General features: G+C 44.7%; 2 protein-coding genes across 4 annotated transcripts in view; one reads left to right on the plus strand and one right to left on the minus strand.

Moving 5' to 3' along the window:
• The window catches only part of LOC124133165 (CAD protein-like), a 120950-nt gene extending 105323 nt beyond the window's left edge, over nucleotides 1-15627 (plus strand). For all 3 annotated transcript variants that reach the window (XM_048400551.1, XM_048400552.1, XM_048400553.1), the window contains 2 exons: nucleotides 7837-7931; nucleotides 12501-15627. In XM_048400551.1, coding sequence (XP_048256508.1) covers nucleotides 7837-7931; nucleotides 12501-12603 — 198 coding nt within the window. In that variant the 3' untranslated portion in view covers nucleotides 12604-15627. The remainder of the gene's footprint in view (nucleotides 1-7836; nucleotides 7932-12500) is intronic.
• LOC124133166 (aspartate and glycine-rich protein-like) lies at nucleotides 13071-13475 on the minus strand. Its single transcript, XM_046497425.1, has one exon. It carries the CDS (start codon nucleotides 13473-13475, stop codon nucleotides 13071-13073), a length of 405 nt encoding a protein of 134 aa, XP_046353381.1.
• Nucleotides 15628-21221: the final 5594 nt, after the last annotated feature.

Consider the following 21221-nt stretch of genomic DNA (forward strand, 5'->3'; position numbering starts at 1 on the left):
GTGCTGGGTGTGTCTCCCCCAACACAGGGCCACACACATTCAGTGCTGGGTGTGTCTCCCCCAACACAGGGCCACACACATTCAGTGCTGGGTGTGTCTCCCCCAACACAGGGCCACACACATTCAGTGCTGGGTGTGTCTCCCTCAACACAGGGCCACACACACATTCAGTGCTTGGTGTGTCTCCCTCAACACAGGGCCACACACACATTCAGTGCTGGGTGTGTCTCCCCCAACACAGGGCCACACACATTCAGTGCTGGGTGTGTCTCCCCCAACACAGGGCCACACACATTCAGTGCTGGGTGTGTCTCCCTCAACACAGGGCCACACACATTCAGTGCTGGGTGTGTCTCCCTCAACAGAGGGCCACACACATTCAGTGCTGGGTGTGTCTCCCCCAACACTGGGCCACACACATTCAGTGCTGGGTGTGTCTCCCTCAACACAGGGCCACACACATTCAGTGCTGGGTGTGTCTCCCTCAACACAGGGCTACACACATTCAGTGCTGGGTGTGTCTCCCTCCACACAGGGCCACACACATTCAGTGCTGGGTGTGTCTCCCTCAACACAGGGCCACACACATTCAGTGCTGGGTGTGTCTCCCCCAACACAGGGCCACACACATTCAGTGCTGGGTGTGTCTCCCCCAACACAGGGCCACACACACATTCAGTGCTGGGTGTGTCTCCCCCAACACAGGGCCACACACATTCAGTGCTGGGTGTGTCTCCTTCAACACAGGGCCACAGACATTCAGTGCTGGGTGTGTCTCCCTCCACACAGGGCCACACACACATTCAGTGCTGGGTGTGTCTCCCTCAACACAGGGCCACACACATTCAGTGCTGGGTGTGTCTCCCCCAACGCAGGGCCACACACATTCAGTGCTGGGTGTGTCTCCCCCAACACAGGGCCACACACATTCAGTGCTGGGCGTGTCTCCCCCAACACAGGGCCACACACATTCAGTGCTGGGTGTATCTCCCTCCACACAGGGCCACACACATTTAGTGCTGGGTGTGTCTCCCTCAACACAGGGCCACACACATTCAGTGCTGGGTGTGTCTCCCCCAACACAGGGCCACACACATTCAGTGCTGGGTGTGTCTCCCCCAACACAGGGCCACACACATTCAGTGCTGGGTGTGTCTCCCTCAATACAGGGCCACACACATTCAGTGCTGGGTGTGTCTCCCTCAACACAGGGCCACACACATTCAGTGCTGGGTGTGTCTCCCTCAACACAGGGCCACACACATTCAGTGCTGGGCGTGTCTCCCCCAACACAGGGCCACACACATTCAGTGCTGGGTGTGTCTCCCTCCACACAGGGCCACACAAGGCCACACACATTCAGTGCTGGGTGTGTCTCCCCCAACACAGGGCCACACACACATTCAGTGCTGGGTGTGTCTCCCCCAACACAGGGCCACACACATTCAGTGCTGGGTGTGTCTCCCTCCACACAGGGCCACACACACATTCAGTGCTGGGTGTGTCTCCCTCAACACAGGGCCACACACACATTCAGTGCTGGGTGTGTCTCCCTCAACACAGGGCCACACACATTCAGTGCTGGGTGTGTCTCCCTCCACACAGGGCCACAGACATTCAGTGCTGGGTGTGTCTCCCCCAACACAGGGCCACACACATTCAGTGCTGGGTGTGTCTCCCTCAACACAGGGCCACACACATTCAGTGCTGGGTGTGTCTCCCCCAACACAGGACCACACACATTCAGTGCTGGGTGTGTCTCCCCAAACACAAGGCCACACACATTCAGTGCTGGGTGTGTCTCCCCCAACACAGGGCCACACACACTCAGTGCTGGGTGTGTCTCCCTCAACACAGGGCCACACACATTCAGTGCTGGGTGTGTCTCCCCCAACACAGGGCCACACACATTCAGTGCTGGGTGTGTCTCCCTCCACACAGGGCCACACACATTCAGTGCTGGGTGTGTCTCCCTCAACACAGGGCCGCACAAGGCCACACACATTCAGTGCTGGGTGTGTCTCCCCCAACACAGAGCCTCACAAGGCCACACACATTCAGTGCTGGGTGTGTCTCCCTCAACACAGGGCCACTCACATTCAGTACTGGGTGTGTCTCCCCCAACACAGGGCCACACACATTCAGTGCTGGGTGTGTCTCCCCCAACACAGGGCCACACACATTCAGTGCTGGGTGTGTCTCCCTCAACACAGGGCCACACACATTCAGTGCTGGGTGTGTCTCCCTCAACACAGAGCCACACACATTCAGTGCTGGGTGTGTCTCCCCCAACACAGGGCCACACACATTTAGTGCTGGGTGTGTCTCCCTCAACACTAGTTCATGTCTACCGACTGCAATGTTCCATGGAAGTAAACTGCTCTTCCTGTGAGGTCATCTGTGTTTTGGAGTGTATTTCTCCTCGGTCAATCCTAAAATACTATTTCACTCAAAAATATAAAGGTATTTTTGCTTGAATGTATTTTATCACAACTTGAAAATATTTCAAAATTTCCTGTTCATTAAATTATCTACAGTTTTCGTGATGAAAATGTTTGAAGAAGGGAGGGAACTCTGACTATTCCTTTGTCTTGTCACCTGTTTCTATAACAAGTGTTGATTGCTGGGGACATATTCCAACTCAGAATTTTCTTGTTATCCTAATCCTAGAAGTTCTTTTTTTTCTAGTCTGTCAAAAATAGAAAAGCGGGCAAATAAAAGAAAAGTTATTTTTGCTTTATTTTCTGAAAGTGGGTCAGGACAAGATGTCTCAAAAAGATTATATTTAAAACTTGAGATCAAACTATTTTTTAAATATTTTATGAACAAATTATTGTCTTTTATACAAATCTAGCCTTACTCGGAATGTCAAATAGTTGGTCCCTAAGAGTGAAAATGTCTTACATTTTGTACAGCCTTTTTGAAATCTTGCAATCTTTCTGTCGATGTAAACAGAGAAATAAACCGTTGATATCAATAGCCAGATGGTTACTATTGATGTAAGAGCCCATGATATTGTCAGACATTATCAATAGACTGTACAGGAGATTGCCTATGCACACCCAGTTGAGAGAACTCAATAGGCCTTTAAGGCAGCTCTACTGTAACTAATGTGTACGTTGAGTGTGAAGCAGTCACAATAAAATTGGGTCACATTTTATTCAGCTTAGTATTCGTGTGAGAGAAAAAAAACGTCACGCAAGAAGGTTATATGTGTCTAGATCTTGTACTATAATTCACATACAATTAATTTACTGTCTGACCTGTGTGAAAATGTTGTATGAATGCTCTCATTACCTCTTGACTAAGTCTTGGCTTGACTTGCCAATATTTTGAAATGTGGGAACTTTTTTTTAAGACTTGTATTTTCATTTGAGGACACTATAATTAATTGTTAAGATGTAAATAGATTCCTTTTTATTTCTGCTTTTAATTACACATGGTCCTCCCATCATATGAGCTGGGAATCACAGATTTTCCCCGTGATTGACCAGAGTGATAACCGCATTGAGTTGATACACAGGGATAGTGTTCAAAGCAGAGTAAAACCCAGCTCACTCACTCACTCACTCACTCACTCACTCACTCACTCACTAAAGAAAAGGTGAAAATTTGTGGAGAATTTGCAATAGAATGAGTACTGTACTCATGGGTACCGCAGTTTACCGGTCTCGCAGAGGATCAAACTAGTGTTGCCAGCTTGAAGCATCGGCTGTTGAGACTATCTATTTGGCTATACCAGGGGACCATGGGCACTATCCCAGTAATTTGTGCTCTTTCATCTTGTGATCAGCTCCCAATTGTTTACCTTGATGTGGATCCAAGGTAGCCATTTCATTTCTCAAAACTTAAAAAAAATTGTATTCATTTACCTTCACAATCAATGCTTTAATGTGTGTGATATAACCAATATCTCGATGCTTTAATGTGTGTGATATAACCAATATCTCGGTGATGTAACTGATTTGAGTCTAAAAGATCTGATTTTTTGTCCATGTTTATAACCAACATGTCCATATAGGTGAGCTACATAGATCTCTGGACCTTTTACATAACTTGAGTTTGTGGTTTGGGTGTAACTTAACTACTTAAGTGTGAGTTTGGTGTTCTGACAAAATTTACTTGAGTGTGAGTTTAGGATTCAGACTGAGAATTACTTGAGTGTGTTAGGGATTCAGACTGAGAATTACTTGAGTGTGAGTTTAGGATTCAGACTGAGAATTTCTTGAGTGTGTTGGGGATTCAGACTGAGAATTACTTGAGTGTGAGTTTAGGATTCAGACTGAGAATTACTTGAGTGTGTTGGGGATTCAGACTGAGAATTACTTGAGTGTGAGTTTAGGATTCAGACTGAGAATTACTTGAGTGTGTTTGGGATTCACACTGAGAATTACTTGAGTGTGTTTGGGATTCAGATTGAGAATTACTTGAGTGTGTTTGGGATTCAGACTGAGAACTACTTGAGTGTGTTTGGGATTCACACTGAGAATTACTTGAGTGTGTTGGGGATTCAGACTGAGAATTACTTGAGTGTGTTGGGGATTCAGACTGAGGATTACTTGAGTGTGTTGGGGATTCAGACTGAGAATTACTTGAGTGTGTTGGGGATTCACACTGAGAATTACTTGAGCACGTGTTTAGGATTCAGATTGAGGATTACTTGAGTGTGTTTGGGATTCAGACTGAGAATTACTTGAGTGTGAGTTTAGGATTCAGACTGAGGACTACTTAAGTGTGTTTGGGATTCAGACTGAGAATTACTTGAGTGTGTTGGGGATTCAGACTGAGGATTACTTGAGTGTGTTTGGGATTCAGACTGAGAATTACTTGAGTGTGTTGGGGATTCAGACTGAGAATTACTTGAGTGTGTTGGGGATTCAGACTGAGAATTACTTGAGTGTGTTGGGGATTCAGACTGAGGATTACTTGAGTGTGTTGGGGATTCAGACTGAGGATTACTTGAGTGTTGGGGATTCAGACTGAGAATTACTTGAGTGTGTTGGGGATTCAGACTTAGGATTACTTGAGTGTGTTGGGGATTCAGACTGAGGATTACTTGAGTGTGTATGGGATTCAGATTGAGGATTACTTGAGTGTGTTGGGGATTCAGATTGAGAATTACTTGAGTGTGTTTGGGATTCAGACTGAGAATTACTTGAGTGTGAGTTTAGGATTCAGACTGAGAATTACTTGAGTGTGAGTTAGGATTCAGACTGAGAATAACTTGAGTGTGTTTGGGATTCACACTGAGAATTACTTGAGTGTGTTTGGGATTCAGATTGAGAATTACTTGAGTGTGTTTGGGATTCAGACTGAGAATTACTTGAGTGTGTTTGGGATTCACACTGAGAATTACTTGAGTGTGTTTGGGATTCAGATTGAGAATTACTTGAGCGTGTTGGGGATTCAGACTGAGAATTACTTGAGTGTGTTTGGGATTCACACTGAGAATTACTTGAGTGTGTTGGGGATTCAGACTGAGAATTACTTGAGTGTGTTGGGGATTCAGACTGAGGATTACTTGAGTGTGTTGGGGATTCACACTGAGAATTACTTGAGTGTGTTGGGGATTCACACTGAGAATTACTTGAGCACGTGTTTAGGATTCAGATTGAGGATTACTTGAGTGTGTTGGGGATTCAGACTGAGAATTACTTGAGTGTGAGTTTAGGATTCAGACTGAGGACTACTTAAGTGTGTTTGGGATTCAGACTGAGAATTACTTGAGTGTGTTGGGGATTCAGACTGAGGATTACTTGAGTGTGTTGGGGATTCAGACTGAGAATTACTTGAGTGTGTTGGGGATTCAGACTGAGAATTACTTGAGTGTGTTGGGGATTCAGACTGAGAATTACTTGAGTGTGAGTTTAGGATTCAGACTGAGAATTACTTGAGTGTGTTGGGGATTCAGACTGAGAATTACTTGAGTGTGAGTTTAGGATTCAGACTGAGAATTACTTGAGTGTGTTGGGGATTCAGACTGAGAATTACTTGAGTGTGAGTTTAGGATTCAGACTGAGAATTACTTGAGTGTGTTTGGGATTCACACTGAGAATTACTTGAGTGTGTTTGGGATTCAGATTGAGAATTACTTGAGTGTGTTTGGGATTCAGACTGAGAACTACTTGAGTGTGTTTGGGATTCACACTGAGAATTACTTGAGTGTGTTGGGGATTCAGACTGAGAATTACTTGAGTGTGTTGGGGATTCAGACTGAGGATTACTTGAGTGTGTTGGGGATTCACACTGAGAATTACTTGAGTGTGTTGGGGATTCACACTGAGAATTACTTGAGCACGTGTTTAGGATTCAGATTGAGGATTACTTGAGTGTGTTTGGGATTCAGACTGAGAATTACTTGAGTGTGAGTTTAGGATTCAGACTGAGGACTACTTAAGTGTGTTTGGGATTCAGACTGAGAATTACTTGAGTGTGTTGGGGATTCAGACTGAGGATTACTTGAGTGTGTTTGGGATTCAGACTGAGAATTACTTGAGTGTGTTGGGGATTCAGACTGAGAATTACTTGAGTGTGTTGGGGATTCAGACTGAGAATTACTTGAGTGTGTTGGGGATTCAGACTGAGGATTACTTGAGTGTGTTGGGGATTCAGACTGAGGATTACTTGAGTGTTGGGGATTCAGACTGAGAATTACTTGAGTGTGTTGGGGATTCAGACTTAGGATTACTTGAGTGTGTTGGGGATTCAGACTGAGGATTACTTGAGTGTGTATGGGATTCAGATTGAGGATTACTTGAGTGTGTTTGGGATTCAGATTGAGAATTACTTGAGTGTGTTTAGGATTCAGACTGAGAATTACTTGAGTGTGAGTTTAGGATTCAGACTGAGAATTACTTGAGTGTGAGTTAGGATTCAGACTGAGAATAACTTGAGTGTGTTTGGGATTCACACTGAGAATTACTTGAGTGTGTTTGGGATTCAGATTGAGAATTACTTGAGTGTGTTTGGGATTCAGACTGAGAATTACTTGAGTGTGTTTGGGATTCACACTGAGAATTACTTGAGTGTGTTTGGGATTCAGATTGAGAATTACTTGAGCGTGTTGGGGATTCAGACTGAGAACTACTTGAGTGTGTTTGGGATTCACACTGAGAATTACTTGAGTGTGTTGGGGATTCAGACTGAGAATTACTTGAGTGTGTTGGGGATTCAGACTGAGGATTACTTGAGTGTGTTGGGGATTCACACTGAGAATTACTTGAGTGTGTTGGGGATTCACACTGAGAATTACTTGAGCACGTGTTTAGGATTCAGATTGAGGATTACTTGAGTGTGTTGGGGATTCAGACTGAGAATTACTTGAGTGTGAGTTTAGGATTCAGACTGAGGACTACTTAAGTGTGTTTGGGATTCAGACTGAGAATTACTTGAGTGTGTTGGGGATTCAGACTGAGGATTACTTGAGTGTGTTGGGGATTCAGACTGAGAATTACTTGAGTGTGTTGGGGATTCAGACTGAGAATTACTTGAGTGTGTTGGGGATTCAGACTGAGAATTACTTGAGTGTGTTGGGGATTCAGACTGAGGATTACTTGAGTGTGTTGGGGATTCAGACTGAGGATTACTTGAGTGTGTTGAGGATTGAGACTGAGGATTACTTGAGTGTGTTGGGGATTCAGACTGAGAATTACTTGAGTGTGTTGGGGATTCAGACTGAGTATTACTTGAGTGTGTTGGGGATTCAGACTGAGGATTACTTGAGTGTGTTTGGGATTCAGACTGAGGATTACTTGAGTGTGTTTGGGATTCACACTGTGAGTTATTTGAGTGTGTATGGGATTCAGACTGAATTACCTTGATTTGGTTGTGTTTCAGGCATGTGGACAATTCATTGTGACTCCTGAAGTGATGACGAAGGCCAAGAAGAAGATGGTTGTAATGCATCCCCTCCCTCGTGTGTTCGAGATCAGGTACGTGAAGGGGTGATAAGAAACATTCAAACTTTTAACTGTATTTACATCAAAGTGCTTATGTGACACAGAAGACGATGACACGAGAAACACCAAGTAATGGTCACACAGGGTAACAGGTGCTGCACTAACACCATGACACCGGGAACACCTGGTAATGGTCACACAGGGTTACAGGTGCTGTACTAACACCATGACACTGGGAACACCTAGTAATGGTCACACAGGGTAACAGGTGCTGTACTAACACCATGACACTAGGAACACCTAGTAATGGTCACACAGGGTTACGGGTGCTGTACTAACACCATGACACTAGGAACACCTAGTAATGGTCACACAGGGTAACAGGTGCTGTACTAACACGATGAGACTAGGAACACCTAGTAATGGTCACACAGGGTAACAGGTGCTGTACTAACACCATGACACTAGGAACACCTAGTAATGGTCACACAGGGTTACAGGTGCTGTACTAACACCATGACACTAGGAACACCTAGTAATGGTCACACAGGGTAACAGGTGCTGTACTAACACCATGACACTAGGAACACCTAGTAATGGTCACACAGGGTTACAGGTGCTGTACTAACACGATGAGACTAGGAACACCTAGTAATGGTCACACAGGGTTACAGGTGCTGTACTAACACGATGACACTGGGAACACCTAGTAATGGTCACACAGGGTTACAGGTGCTGTACTAACACGATGACACTAGGAACACCTAGTAATGGTCACACAGGGTTACAGTCGCTGTACTAACACGATGACACTAGGAACACCTAGTAATGGTCACACAGGGTTACAGGTGCTGTACTAACACCATGACACTAGGAACACCTAGTAATGGTCACACAGGGTAACAGGTGCTGCACTAACACCATGACACTAGGAACACCTAGTAATGGTCACACGGGGTAACAGGTGCTGTACTAACATGATGACACTAGGAACACCTAGTAATGGTCACACAGGGTTACAGGTGCTGTACTAACACGATGACACTAGGAACACCTAGTAATGGTCACACAGGGTAACAGGTGCTGTACTAACACGATGACACTAGGAACACCTAGTAATGGTCACACAGGGTAACAGGTGCTGTACTAACACCATGACACTAGGAACACCTAGTAATGGTCACACAGGGTAACAGGTGCTGTACTAACACGATGACACTGGGAACACCTAGTAATGGTCACACAGGGATACAGGTGCTGTACTAACACGATGACACTGGGAACACCTGGTAATGGTCACACAGGGATACAGGTGCTGTACTAACACGATGACACTGGGAATGCCCAGAAATACATTGATGACAGATTAACTATAGTCATATGAAAGAATCAGGTGGTCCTTAACTTCTTTTGAGTAGTATATGAAATGATAATGACAGTCTCTCCAGGATGCTGGTATTGAGAGTGGAAATGCACCACACTGTCGGCAGCATGTACCCAATGCCCTGTGTGTAGCCATGTCAATACCTCCACTCCACCATTGCCTTATTGCTGTTATTAATGCACAAGACTACTATAATCAATTAAATTGCAAATTGTTTCATAATTGTATTTCTGGCTCAGATATCATAATGCTGCACTTATGACCCTGGGAAAGTGGGTTGGCTCATCCTGCCTGGAGTCAGTAGCACCGATCTGTATATTGATACGTGTATGCCACAGAGAGGATATATAGATGTTAGATGCTATTTGGATGATAAATGTTATATGAGTGATAAACCAAAATTTATATAGCTACATTTACTTATTCAAAAAAAGGTGAAGACCACCCAATTTATTAAAGGTGCTGCAGTTCATCTGTCATGGCAATATGTTTTCTCATTGTTGTGCCATAACGGGTCAATTATAGTAGTATAAAAATATTGGGGGGCCTTTAACTTATTTTAAGTTGTATATTTAGTTATGGTTTAATATTTTCCACTTGAAGTTCACCTTAACCAAAGATTTATGTTATGACACATTTTCTTTCATTGAACATTTGTCCACAGTTCATCTGTTAAATATACATAGACCATCTCTAAAACCAAAAGTCTGCTGAATCTGTCACCTGATCCGAGCAGTGCTGTCTCTGAATCTTGTTCTCGTTACTCTGATCTCATTTAAACTTGTGTTCTTGTTTATCTTTCTGCTGTTTCTGCTTGTGCCATTGTTAAGCTGGGTATATGCAGTAGGCATGTGGTTTGTCAAGACACTGTAAAATATGACCGGACTAGTCCACTCACAGTAAAGAGGGTGGAGGTCAGCTGGTGGCTTGTCATGAATGCAGGGGGTTGTATAGCTTCTAGCGTTGTTATCAATGAAGCAGGCATTGATCTTTGGTGTGAAAGCTGTCCTGCACAATATTCTGTGGAAGTGATGCCATGAAACAGAAAGTGGTTATTACTGTGTTTTTAATGTAGCTCCAGGCGTAGGCATTTCTGATCGAAAGTTGAACTGCCTTGGGCAAGTAATATGATTAAGCATTGTTGGACCCGTGAAGAATCCGGGGTAGAATAGGTCTTCAGCAACCAATGCTTGCCGTAAAAGGCGACTATGCTTGTCGTAAAAGGCGACTAACGGGATCGGGTGGTCAGACTCACTGACTTGGTTGATGCATCTCATCGATCGCAATTGCATGGATTGATGCTCATGACATCAATCACTGGATTGTCTGGTCAGGACTCGATTATTTACAGACCGCCGTCATATAGCTGGAATATTGCTGAGTGCGGCATGAAACAACAAACCAACCAACCAAACCAACAACAACATTGTCGTTAAGGTAGAGAAATATATAATTCTGTACTGCATTGGGTGTGTCAATGTAACCTAACTGCATGGATTGTTGTTCACAATATCAATCACTGGATTGTCTGGCGCAAACTTGTTTATATACATGCAGTGTCCATATTGATGGAATATTGCTGTGTGCTGCGATAATCAGCAAACAAACCCTGTTTGTTGTAATGAGAACAGACTAAATGGGGTTCTGGTGGTTCGACTCTGTTGTGATTGTATGTTTTCCTGTGTGGGGTGTTAGTCTAGGTTTACACTAAATGTTTTCCTGTGTGGAGTGTTAGTCTTGGTTTACACTGTATGTTTTCCTGTGTGGAGTGTTAGTCTTGGTTTACACTGTATGTTTTCCTGTGTGGAGTGTTAGTCTTGGTTTACGCTGTATGTTTTCCTGTGTGGAGTGTTAGTCTTGGTTTACACTAAATGTTTTCCTTTGTGGGGTGTTAGTCTTGGTTTACACTGTATGTTTTCCTGTGTGGGGTGTTAGTCTTGGTTTACACTGTATGTTCTCCTGTGTGGGGTGTTAGTCTTGGTTTACACTGTATGTTCTCCTGTGTGGGGTGTTAGTCTTGGTTTACACTGTATGTTTTCCTGTGTGGGGTGTTAGTCTTGGTTTACACTGTATGTTCTCCTGTGTGGGGTGTTAGTCTTGGTTTACACTGTATGTTTTCCTGTGTGGGGTGTTAGTCTTGATTTACACTGTATGTTTTCCTGTGTGGGGTGTTAGTCTTGGTTTACACTGTATGTTTTCCTGTGTGGGGTGTTAGTCTTGGTTTACACTGTATGTTTTCCTGTATGGGGTGTTAGTCTTGGTTTACACTGTATGTTTTCCTGTTTGGGGTGTTAGTCTTGGTTTACACTGTATGTTTTCCTGTGTGGAGTGTTAGTCTTGGTTTACACTGTATGTTTTCCTGTGTGGGTTGTTAGTCTTGGTTTACACTGTATGTTTTCCTGTGTGGGGTGTTAGTCTTGGTTTACACTGTATGTTTTCCTGTGTGGGGTGTTAGTCTTGGTTTACACTGTATGTTTTCCTGTGTGGGTTGTTAGTCTTGGTTTACACTGTATGTTTTCCTTTGTGGGGTGTTAGTCTTGGTTTACACTGTATGTTTTCCTGTTTGGGGCATTAGTCTTGTTTCCCTGGGCCAGACTCACTTATTTACAGGCTGCCATGATATAACTTGAACCTTGCTGAACATGAGACAACATACACTCGTCATACATTTTGGTGATTTCACATGAAGGCAGAGATGTCCCTCTACCTCTGCCAGAATCCTATAGTTGTGAGTTTCTCACCATGATTAGGTTTCTTGGTTTGTCAGCACCTGCTTGTGGCTTTCCCCAAAGTGATGACCCGCCAGCATGTGAGTCATGTTGGGCTTTCCTCCCACATCACTGACTCACTCACCCACCCTCCCTCCCTCCCTCCCACTCACTCACTCACTCACTCACTCACTCACGCACCCTCCTTCCCACTCACTCACTCACTCACCCACATTCTCACTCACTCACTCACTCACTCACTCACCTTCTCACTCACTCACTCACTCTCCCTCCCACCCACCTTCTCACTCACTCACTCACTCACTCACCCACCCTCCCACCCTCTCACTCACTCACTCACTCACTCAATCACCCAGCCACCATATCACTCACACACTCACTCAATCACTCACTCACCCAGCCACCCTCTCACTCACTCACTCACTCAATCACTCAATCACCCAGCCATCCTCTCACTTACTCATCCGTAATTACTGTTCTGTGTTGTAGCTCCAGCTTTGACTCGGATCCCCGTGCCGCTTATTTCCGCCAGGCTGAGAACGGCATGTATGTCCGCATGTCTTTGCTGGCCCTTGTCCTGGGGAAATGCTAACATTGGACCACCATCAACACACTGAGACAGACCTCGGACCACCATCAACACATTGAGACACACGTCAGACCACCATCAACCCATTCGAGACAGACCTCGGATCACCTTCAACACATTGAGACAGACCTCGGATCACCTTCAACACATTGAGACATACGTCGGACCACCATCAATACACTGAGACAGACCTCGGACCACCATCAACACACTGAGACAGACCTCGGACCACCATCAACACACTGAGACAGACCTCGGACAACCATCAACACACTGAGACAGACCTCGGACCACCATCAACACACTGAGACAGACCTCGGACCACAATCAACACATTGAGGCAGACCTCAGACCACCATCAACACATTTTAGACTTCTTTGGAGATGCAATCACCAAGCATCATACATTTACCATGCAGACAGCACACATATCACCACAGATGAGGATACAGTTGAAACTTGAGAAGGGATTAGAGGTGATTTGCTTTGTCCATACCACTCACTCGGTCGGGTTGCCTTATTGCCAGGGCCTTATTCCATACAGCTGGGTTGCCATTACCATTGCCATTGCATCTACCATTGTCTTTGACGTCATCGTTGCCACTTCTGCTATCACTGCTGTTACCATTGCCGCTGCCATTGTCTTTGACGTCATCGTTGCCACTTCCGCTATCACTGCTGTTACCATTGCCATTGCAGCTACCATTGTCTTTGACATCATCGTTGCCACTTTCGCTATCACTGCTGTTACCATTGCCATTGCAGCTACCATTGTCTTTGACGTCATCTTTACCACTTCCGCTATCACTGCTGTTACCATTGCCGCTGCCATTGTTGTTGTCATAGCTGTACTTTGTACTGAAGTAACTGGCCATGGTTGTCAAGCTAACATGCAGGCCCTCCTATGTATTTGAATAAAAAGCAGTGAATGGGTTTAAATTGAAAGTGTATTGGTAGAAAGGAGTGCCGTAAAGCTCCAGAAAGTTGCTTTCTAATTGGCTGTTAATCGTTTCAGTGGTCGGTCAAAGTTTGTGAAAGGTCGTTCTGACATGACTCGTTATGGGATGTCCTCAGATCTTTGTTAAGCGACAGTGAGAACTTAGATCTGATTTTAATGAGATTGGTCAGTTTGAGACTAGCAGCACTGTAAGTCTCTGTAAATTTAAGATATGCAGCATCTCCTTAAGTTTGAGATGTGCAGCATCTCCCTAAGTTTGAGATGTGCAGCAAGGAGCATTGCAGGTGAATTTCTTTAAGCGCCTCGATTTTTGTTAAATGAATTGACATACAATATTCTTTTTGCTAAGATCCCTTTGAGGAATGAGGACTAGGTTCATTTGATCTTGTCATAGCAACTCCCTTGCAGTGTGTCTCACCGCATGTCTCACCACGTGTCTCACTGCTTGTCTCACTGTGTCTCAACGCGTGTCTCATCGCATGTCTCACCACGTGTCTCACTGTGTCTCATCACGTGTCTCACTGCTTGTCTCACTGTGTCTCAACGCATGTCTCAACTCGTGTCTCACCGCATGTCTCACTGTCTCACCATGTGTCTCACCACATGTCTCATGCATGACTCGCACATTTCTCACCCATGCCGCATGTTTCACCATGGCAGTGCGTCTCTGTCACTGCCTGTCTCATTCTTCATGGCAATTTCAGAATCTCAAGAATGTATCAGAGAATGTTTTTGAATGCATCGTAAAGATAGATATGTATATTAGTGAAGGTGATGTGGTATTGTTGTGTATTTCAGTATTTGACATGTGATGTGTGTTTCTTTTGTACAGCCAGAACAGAAAAAAATCATGCATTACACCAAAATATAGCATGATATAATTTCATAATGACTTCACTGTTACCGGCATTCACATGTAACACTGTTGTGTTCCTGCATGTATACTACTCAAAACAAGTTAAGGAACACCCACCATTGGAAGGATGTGTGCTGACAGATAACGATAGACATAGGAAAAAATCAATGGTGTTCTCTAACTTCTTTTGAATGGCATATATCAATTATTCATGCCCTAGATATTCTTCTGTTATGTTGCTATGTGTTACCTTATTTTTCCCCATCAGTATATTAACTGCCACAGCTTTACATGGATACCCCATTCATAGTATACTGATGTGGAGCCGACCAGTCCTTGTTATATCCGTTAATGCCGAGCGCCAGGCAGGGTAACAACAAGTACCATTTTTTAACGTCTTTTGTTGCTCCATCCATAAGGTGATGGAGGCTGAATCTGTTCAGGCCCAATTCGTAGCCTGGTGGTTAAAGCGTTTGTTCGTCATGCTGAAGACCCAGGTTCAATTCTCCACATGGGTACAATGTGTGAATCCCATTTCTGGTTTTCCCCGCCGTGATATTGCTTGAATATTGCTAAAAGTGGCATAAAACCACTCACTCACTCACTCACTCACTAAGACCCTGTTCATGAATTATATGGTTACATATTGTTATTCAGATAAGATTTGAAGAGCAACATTTCTAATATTTTCCCATCACGATTTTTCACACAATAACATCTGTAAAACAACATATTAAAAATGTCTGGCTTTCTTTGTTGTCAAATTTATCCTGTTTTATGTCAACCATTGGTGGTGTTTATGTACAAGTATATTCTCCTGTATTCTGCAGTGCTACCACAAGCGTGGGCATCATGTTTGTCAGATCATTTCGATTCTATTTGAGGAACCAGAGCTATACATGAGCTGCATTAACTAGCATGGTAACGAGACTAAATATATACTACACTGCCTTGCAAAAGAAAGTACCCACCTTTGTTTGATGGTGGCTAAAACTGAAATAAACAAGATTGTTATTTGATGGTGATCACAGTTGTGTTTTGGACCTAAGGTTGCAGTGTTTTCGGAACTATTTTAAGCCTAGTAATCTTTTGATAACATTTGTAATGTTTGGGTCAAGTCCAAGTTTCAAGTGTATTGTACCTGCTTTGCTAAGTCTGTTGAATTGAATGAAATCGATATATTTCACACAAAGATAATAAAACATGACCAATGTGTTTCTGTTAAGTTTATCTGTAAAAAAAGCAATAAAACACTTTCCATATCCAATTGAAATCTCTGCATTAAACAGAGTCCATAGTACGATTCCGACTATCATGAGCACGCGTTGATGAGTCACTTTCAAATAGTGATGATACCAGGTGTTCGCGGTTGAGCATATACTGCCCAACCGGTGACACCCATCACAAACACCCATCACAAACACATGCAAAGGCAAGTCAACTGTTCGACTGAAAAAAACGTGTACAAGTCAAAATAGGGAATTGTATCGGACATCATTTTTGCCACTGACGCATCATATTTGGAAATGTCCTCACGTCTACAATAAAACTTTTTGAAGGCTTTACTGAGGCCTTGAATGTTGTAACCTTGATCAAACAAACAGTCGTATGACGCACTTTGAAATATACCTTTTAGAAAAAACACAGTGCTTGCTTCAGGCCTTAAACATGCCAGCAAAACAACCATGGGATTCGGGATAGAATATGTTCCCAGCAACCTATGCTATACTAATGCCTTTGTTGAAATCATCAAAACGCCAAACAATCAAATACATAACCCAAACGTAAATATACAGAAAAGTAACCACCAGTTGATGCACGTGCCTATAAAGGTTCGTAATTACACCACTAACTGAAGCACAACGATTGCAGGAAGAATGGCAATAGGCGGCTGTAGCCATGGTAACTGGTGTGTCCCAGAGCACCATCTCCAGTATCTCGTTACCAGGAGCTTGTGACGTCACATGAGCGGCCATGTTACAAACATCCACACACACACACACACACACACACACACACACACACACACACACACTATTGCCATACAAGCGAGGGAAAACTGTTTGGTTCAGCCACGAATGCTGCATCGTGCTGATGGGATTGCCAGAGTGTACCTACTTCCCCATGAACGTTTCACCACTTACACTTTGGGGAGGTCGGCACATTTGTCGGTGGCAGCATGATAATGTGGGCGGGAATCTCACATACGGATTGCACTCACCTGGTTAGTCTTTACGATTGTACAGCCTCACGTTGTTCGTATTATGAACCATGATAACGCCTCTTTCACCACCATGATGTATCACATTCATCACGGGTAACAAATCACTCAAACATGTTTATAACGTACAGATGCGCCCGTTGTCCTCTAAGTCGCTTGAACATCTATGGGGTGAGCTGTATTGCCGAGTGCGACAGCGTCATCCTGAACCACAGACACAACAACAGCTTGAACCTGCAATAGAGACCGAGAAAGCTAACATTCCCCCGTGTGATCCATACTCTCATTCCTTCCATGGCCACAACACCTGTCCATTGTCCTGTTTGCAAAGATGGTGAAACTTTCAACTGTGTCCAGTCCAGTCTTCAACGGTCTCATCAGCTGCAAGAACATTTACTGCTCTTCATCTTGCCAATGATGGCAACGCATGTCGAACTGGTTCTTATCTGTATTCGTTAAACAACATTCGCCCTGATTTCTATTCTTGGTAATCTGGGAATACATCGAGTTTTCCTTATAGCGACCCCAGTGGGGATTCCGGGTCAGAATAACTATTAGTATTCCAGACCCGTAAAGGCCCGGTTGGTTGGTTGGTTTGTTGTTTAACGCCGCACTCAGCAATATTCCAGCTATATGACGGCGGTCTGTAAATAATCGAGTCTGGACCAGACAATCCAGTGATTGATATCATGAGCATCGGTCCACGCAATTGGGATCGATGAGATGCATCAACCAAGTCAGCGAGCCTGACCACCCGATCCCGTTAGTCGCCTTTTACGACAAGCATGGTCGGGTAGAGATGGTTGATGGTGTATGTCTATTGGGCAACAACAAATTGATAAGTTCTTTGGGCTTTCTAGTCACGAGAGAGAGAGATTGCTTGATGTAATTTGTTTTACATTTACAAAACGTTTACAAGGCTTAAAACTGTACCTTTTCAACTTCTTCCATTAAGTGAAACTCTTTTATTGTATTTGTTCATGTTTCCACCATCTGTTCATCTACCGTCGGACGAGTGGGTTCTTTTGAGTGCAAAGGGTGTATGTCCTTAACGCTGAAGGGAGTGACAACACTGTAAAGACCTGTAAACATTGTTGGTCCCAAGGCTGAATAACAACCCGGTCAAAAGCGGTAAACGATCTCAGCACCTGACACTTATACCTCTGTTAGTCTTCGTTAATCCCCTGGCGTCACAGGGACATATACAGTTAACTTTTATTCAAGCCGAATCAGACGAATTCTTTTGTCCTCATTTGATAGCATTTCTGTTCATTGCCTCCGTTGTAGTCTGTGTCCATGTGATGAAATCTAATATGAATATAAAACTATCCACTCCCCAAAGTAGTTTTCTGTTTCTGCCCAGGGGGTATACGAAATGTTAAGAATTTTCAAAACACATGCAATGTGGGGATTATAACCTTTCTTTTCACAAACATAAAATTATGAAAGTTATTTTTTTGCTTTTTTTGTATTTCGTAATGGTTGTCGATATCGGCTAGTTTAGAGAAGTCATCAGGTTCGCTTCAGTTAGTCGCAGTATACGCCACAACTTGATACCTCTTGATAGCTGAGCCTACCCGTGAGTCTCAGTTCAAAAGTAAGACATGGGGTCAAAACCGCACGTTTAAATCTTCACGTGCCTCGCGTTACTTATCCAGCCGTCAGATGGCGAGTCGTGACCCATCTTTAGGCTACATTCAACGCCACATGGTGTAGAGGGGCCCATCTTTAGGCTACATACAACGCCACATGGTGAGTAGTGACCCATCTTTAGGCTACATACAACGCCAGATGGTGAGTAGTGATCCATCTTTAGGCTACATACAACGCCACATGGTGAGTAGTGACCCATCTTTAGGCTACATACAACGCCAGATGGTGTAGAGGGCCCATCTTTAGGCTACATACAACGCCAGATGGTGTAGAGGGGCCATCTTTAGGCTACATACAACTCCAGATGGTGAGTAGTGACCCATCTTTAGGCTACATTCAACGCCAGAAGGTGTAGAGGGGTCCATCTTAAGGCTACTTACAACGCCACATGGTGAGTAGTGACCCATCTTAAGGCTACATACAACGCCAGATGGTGTAGAGGGGCCCATCTTTAGGCTACATACAACGCCACATGGTGAGCAGTGACCCATCTTAAGGCTACATACAACGCCAGATGGTGTAGAGGGCCCATCTTTAGGCTACATACAACGCCACATGGTGAGCAGTGACCCATCTTTAGGCTACATACAACGCCACATGGCAAGTCGTGACCCATCTTTAGGCTACATTCAACGCCAGTTGGTGTAGAGGGGCCCATCTTTAGGCTACATACAACGCCAGATGGTGAGTAGTGACCCATCTTAAGGCTACATTCAACGCCACATGGTGAGTAGTGACCCATCTTTAGGCTACATTCAACGCCAGAAGGTGTAGAGGGGTCCATCTTTAGGCTACTTACAACGCCACATGGTGAGTAGTGACCCATCTTTAGGCTACATACAACGCCAGAAGGTGTAGAGGGGTCCATCTTTAGGCTACATACAACGCCACATGGTGAGTAGTGACCCATCTTTAGGCTACTTACAACGCCAGAAGGTGTAGAGGGGCCTATCTTTAGGCTACTTACAACGCAAGATGGTGAGTAGTGACCCATCTTAAGGCTACATTCAACGCCAGGTGTAGAGGGCCCATATTTAGGCTACATACAACGCCAGAAGGTGTAGAGGGGCCCATCTTTAGGCTACTTACAACGCCAGATGGTGAGTAGTGACCCATCTTAAGGCTACCTTCAACGCCAGAAGGCGTAGAGGGGCCCATCTTTAGGCTACATACAACGCCAGATGGTGAGTAGTGACCCATCTTAAGGCTACATTCAACGCCACATGGTGAGTAGTGACCCATCTTAAGGCTACATTCAACGCCAGAAGGTGTAGAGGGGCCCATCTTTAGGCTACATACAACGCCAGAAGGTGTAGAGGGGTCCATCTTTAGGCTACATACCACGCCACATGGTGAGTAGTGACCCATCTTTAGGCTACATACAACGCCAGAAGGTGTAGAGGGGTCCATCTTTAGGCTACATACAACGCCACATGGTGAGCAGTGACCCATCTTTAGGCTACATACAACGCCACATGGCAAGTCGTGACCCATCTTTAGGCTACATTCAACGCCAGTTGGTGTAGAGGGGCCCATCTTTAGGCTACATTCAACGCCAGATGGTGAGTAGTGACCCATCTTAAGGCTACATTCAACGCCACATGGTGAGTAGTGACCCATCTTTAGGCTACATTCAACGCCAGAAGGTGTAGAGGGGTCCATCTTTAGGCTACTTACAACGCCACATGGTGAGTAGTGACCCATCTTTAGGCTACATACAACGCCAGAAGGTGTAGAGGGGTCCATCTTTAGGCTACATACAACGCCACATGGTGAGTAGTGACCCATCTTTAGGCTACTTACAACGCCAGAAGGTGTAGAGGGGCCTATCTTTAGGCTACTTACAACGCAAGATGGTGAGTAGTGACCCATCTTAAGGCTACATTCAACGCCAGGTGTAGAGGGGCCCATATTTAGGCTACATTCAACGCCAGTTGGTGTAGAGGGGCCCATCTTTAGGCTACATACAACGCCAGATGGTGAGTAGTGACCCATCTTAAGGCTACATTCAACGCCACATGGTGAGTAGTGACCCATCTTTAGGCTACATTGAACGCCAGAAGGTGTAGAGGGGCCCATCTTTAGGCTACATACAACGCCACATGGTGAGTAGTGACCCATCTTTAGGCTACATACAACGCCAGAAGGTGTAGAGGGGTCCATCTTTAGGCTACATACAACGCCACATGGTGAGTAGTGACCCATCTTTAGGCTACTTACAACGCCAGAAGGTGTAGAGGGGCCTATCTTTAGGCTACTTACAACGCCAGATGGTGAGTAGTGACCCATCTTAAGGCTACATTCAACGCCAGGTGTAGAGGGGCCCATATTTAGGCTACATACAACGCCAGAAGGTGTAGAGGGGCCCATCTTTAGGCTACTTACAACGCCAGATGGTGAGTAGTGACCCATCTTAAGGCTACCTTCAACACCAGAAGGCGTAGAGGGGCCCATCTTTAGGCTACATACAACGCCAGATGGTGAGTAGTGACCCATCTTAAGGCTACATTCAACGCCACATGGTGAGTAGTGACCCATCTTAAGGCTACATTCAACGCCAGAAGGTGTAGAGGGGCCCATCTTTAGGCTACATACAACGCCAGAAGGTGTAGAGGGGTCCATCTTTAGGCTACTTACAACGCCACATGGTGAGTAGTGACCCATCTTTAGGCTACATTCAACGCCAGAAGGTGTAGAGGGGTCCATCTTTAGGCTACTTACAACGCCACATGGTGAGTAGTGACCCATCTTTAGGCTACATACAACGCCAGAAGGTGTAGAGGGGCCCATCTTTAGGCTACATACAACGCCAGATGGTGAGTAGTGACCCATCTTAAGGCTACATTCAACGCCACATGGTGAGTAGTGACCCATCTTAAGGCTACATTCAACGCCACATGGTGTAGAGGGGCCCATCTTTAGGCTACATACAA

The sequence above is a fragment of the Haliotis rufescens genome, unplaced genomic scaffold, assembly GCF_023055435.1.
Source record: "Haliotis rufescens isolate VD_foot unplaced genomic scaffold, xgHalRufe1.0.p SCAF_2, whole genome shotgun sequence".
Lineage (NCBI taxonomy): Eukaryota > Metazoa > Mollusca > Gastropoda > Lepetellida > Haliotidae > Haliotis > Haliotis rufescens.

Excerpts from the sequence above, each read along its gene's own strand:
- LOC124133166 (XM_046497425.1), bottom strand. The coding sequence starts at position 13,475 with ATGGCCAGTTACTTCAGTACAAAGTACAGCTATGACAACAACAATGGC.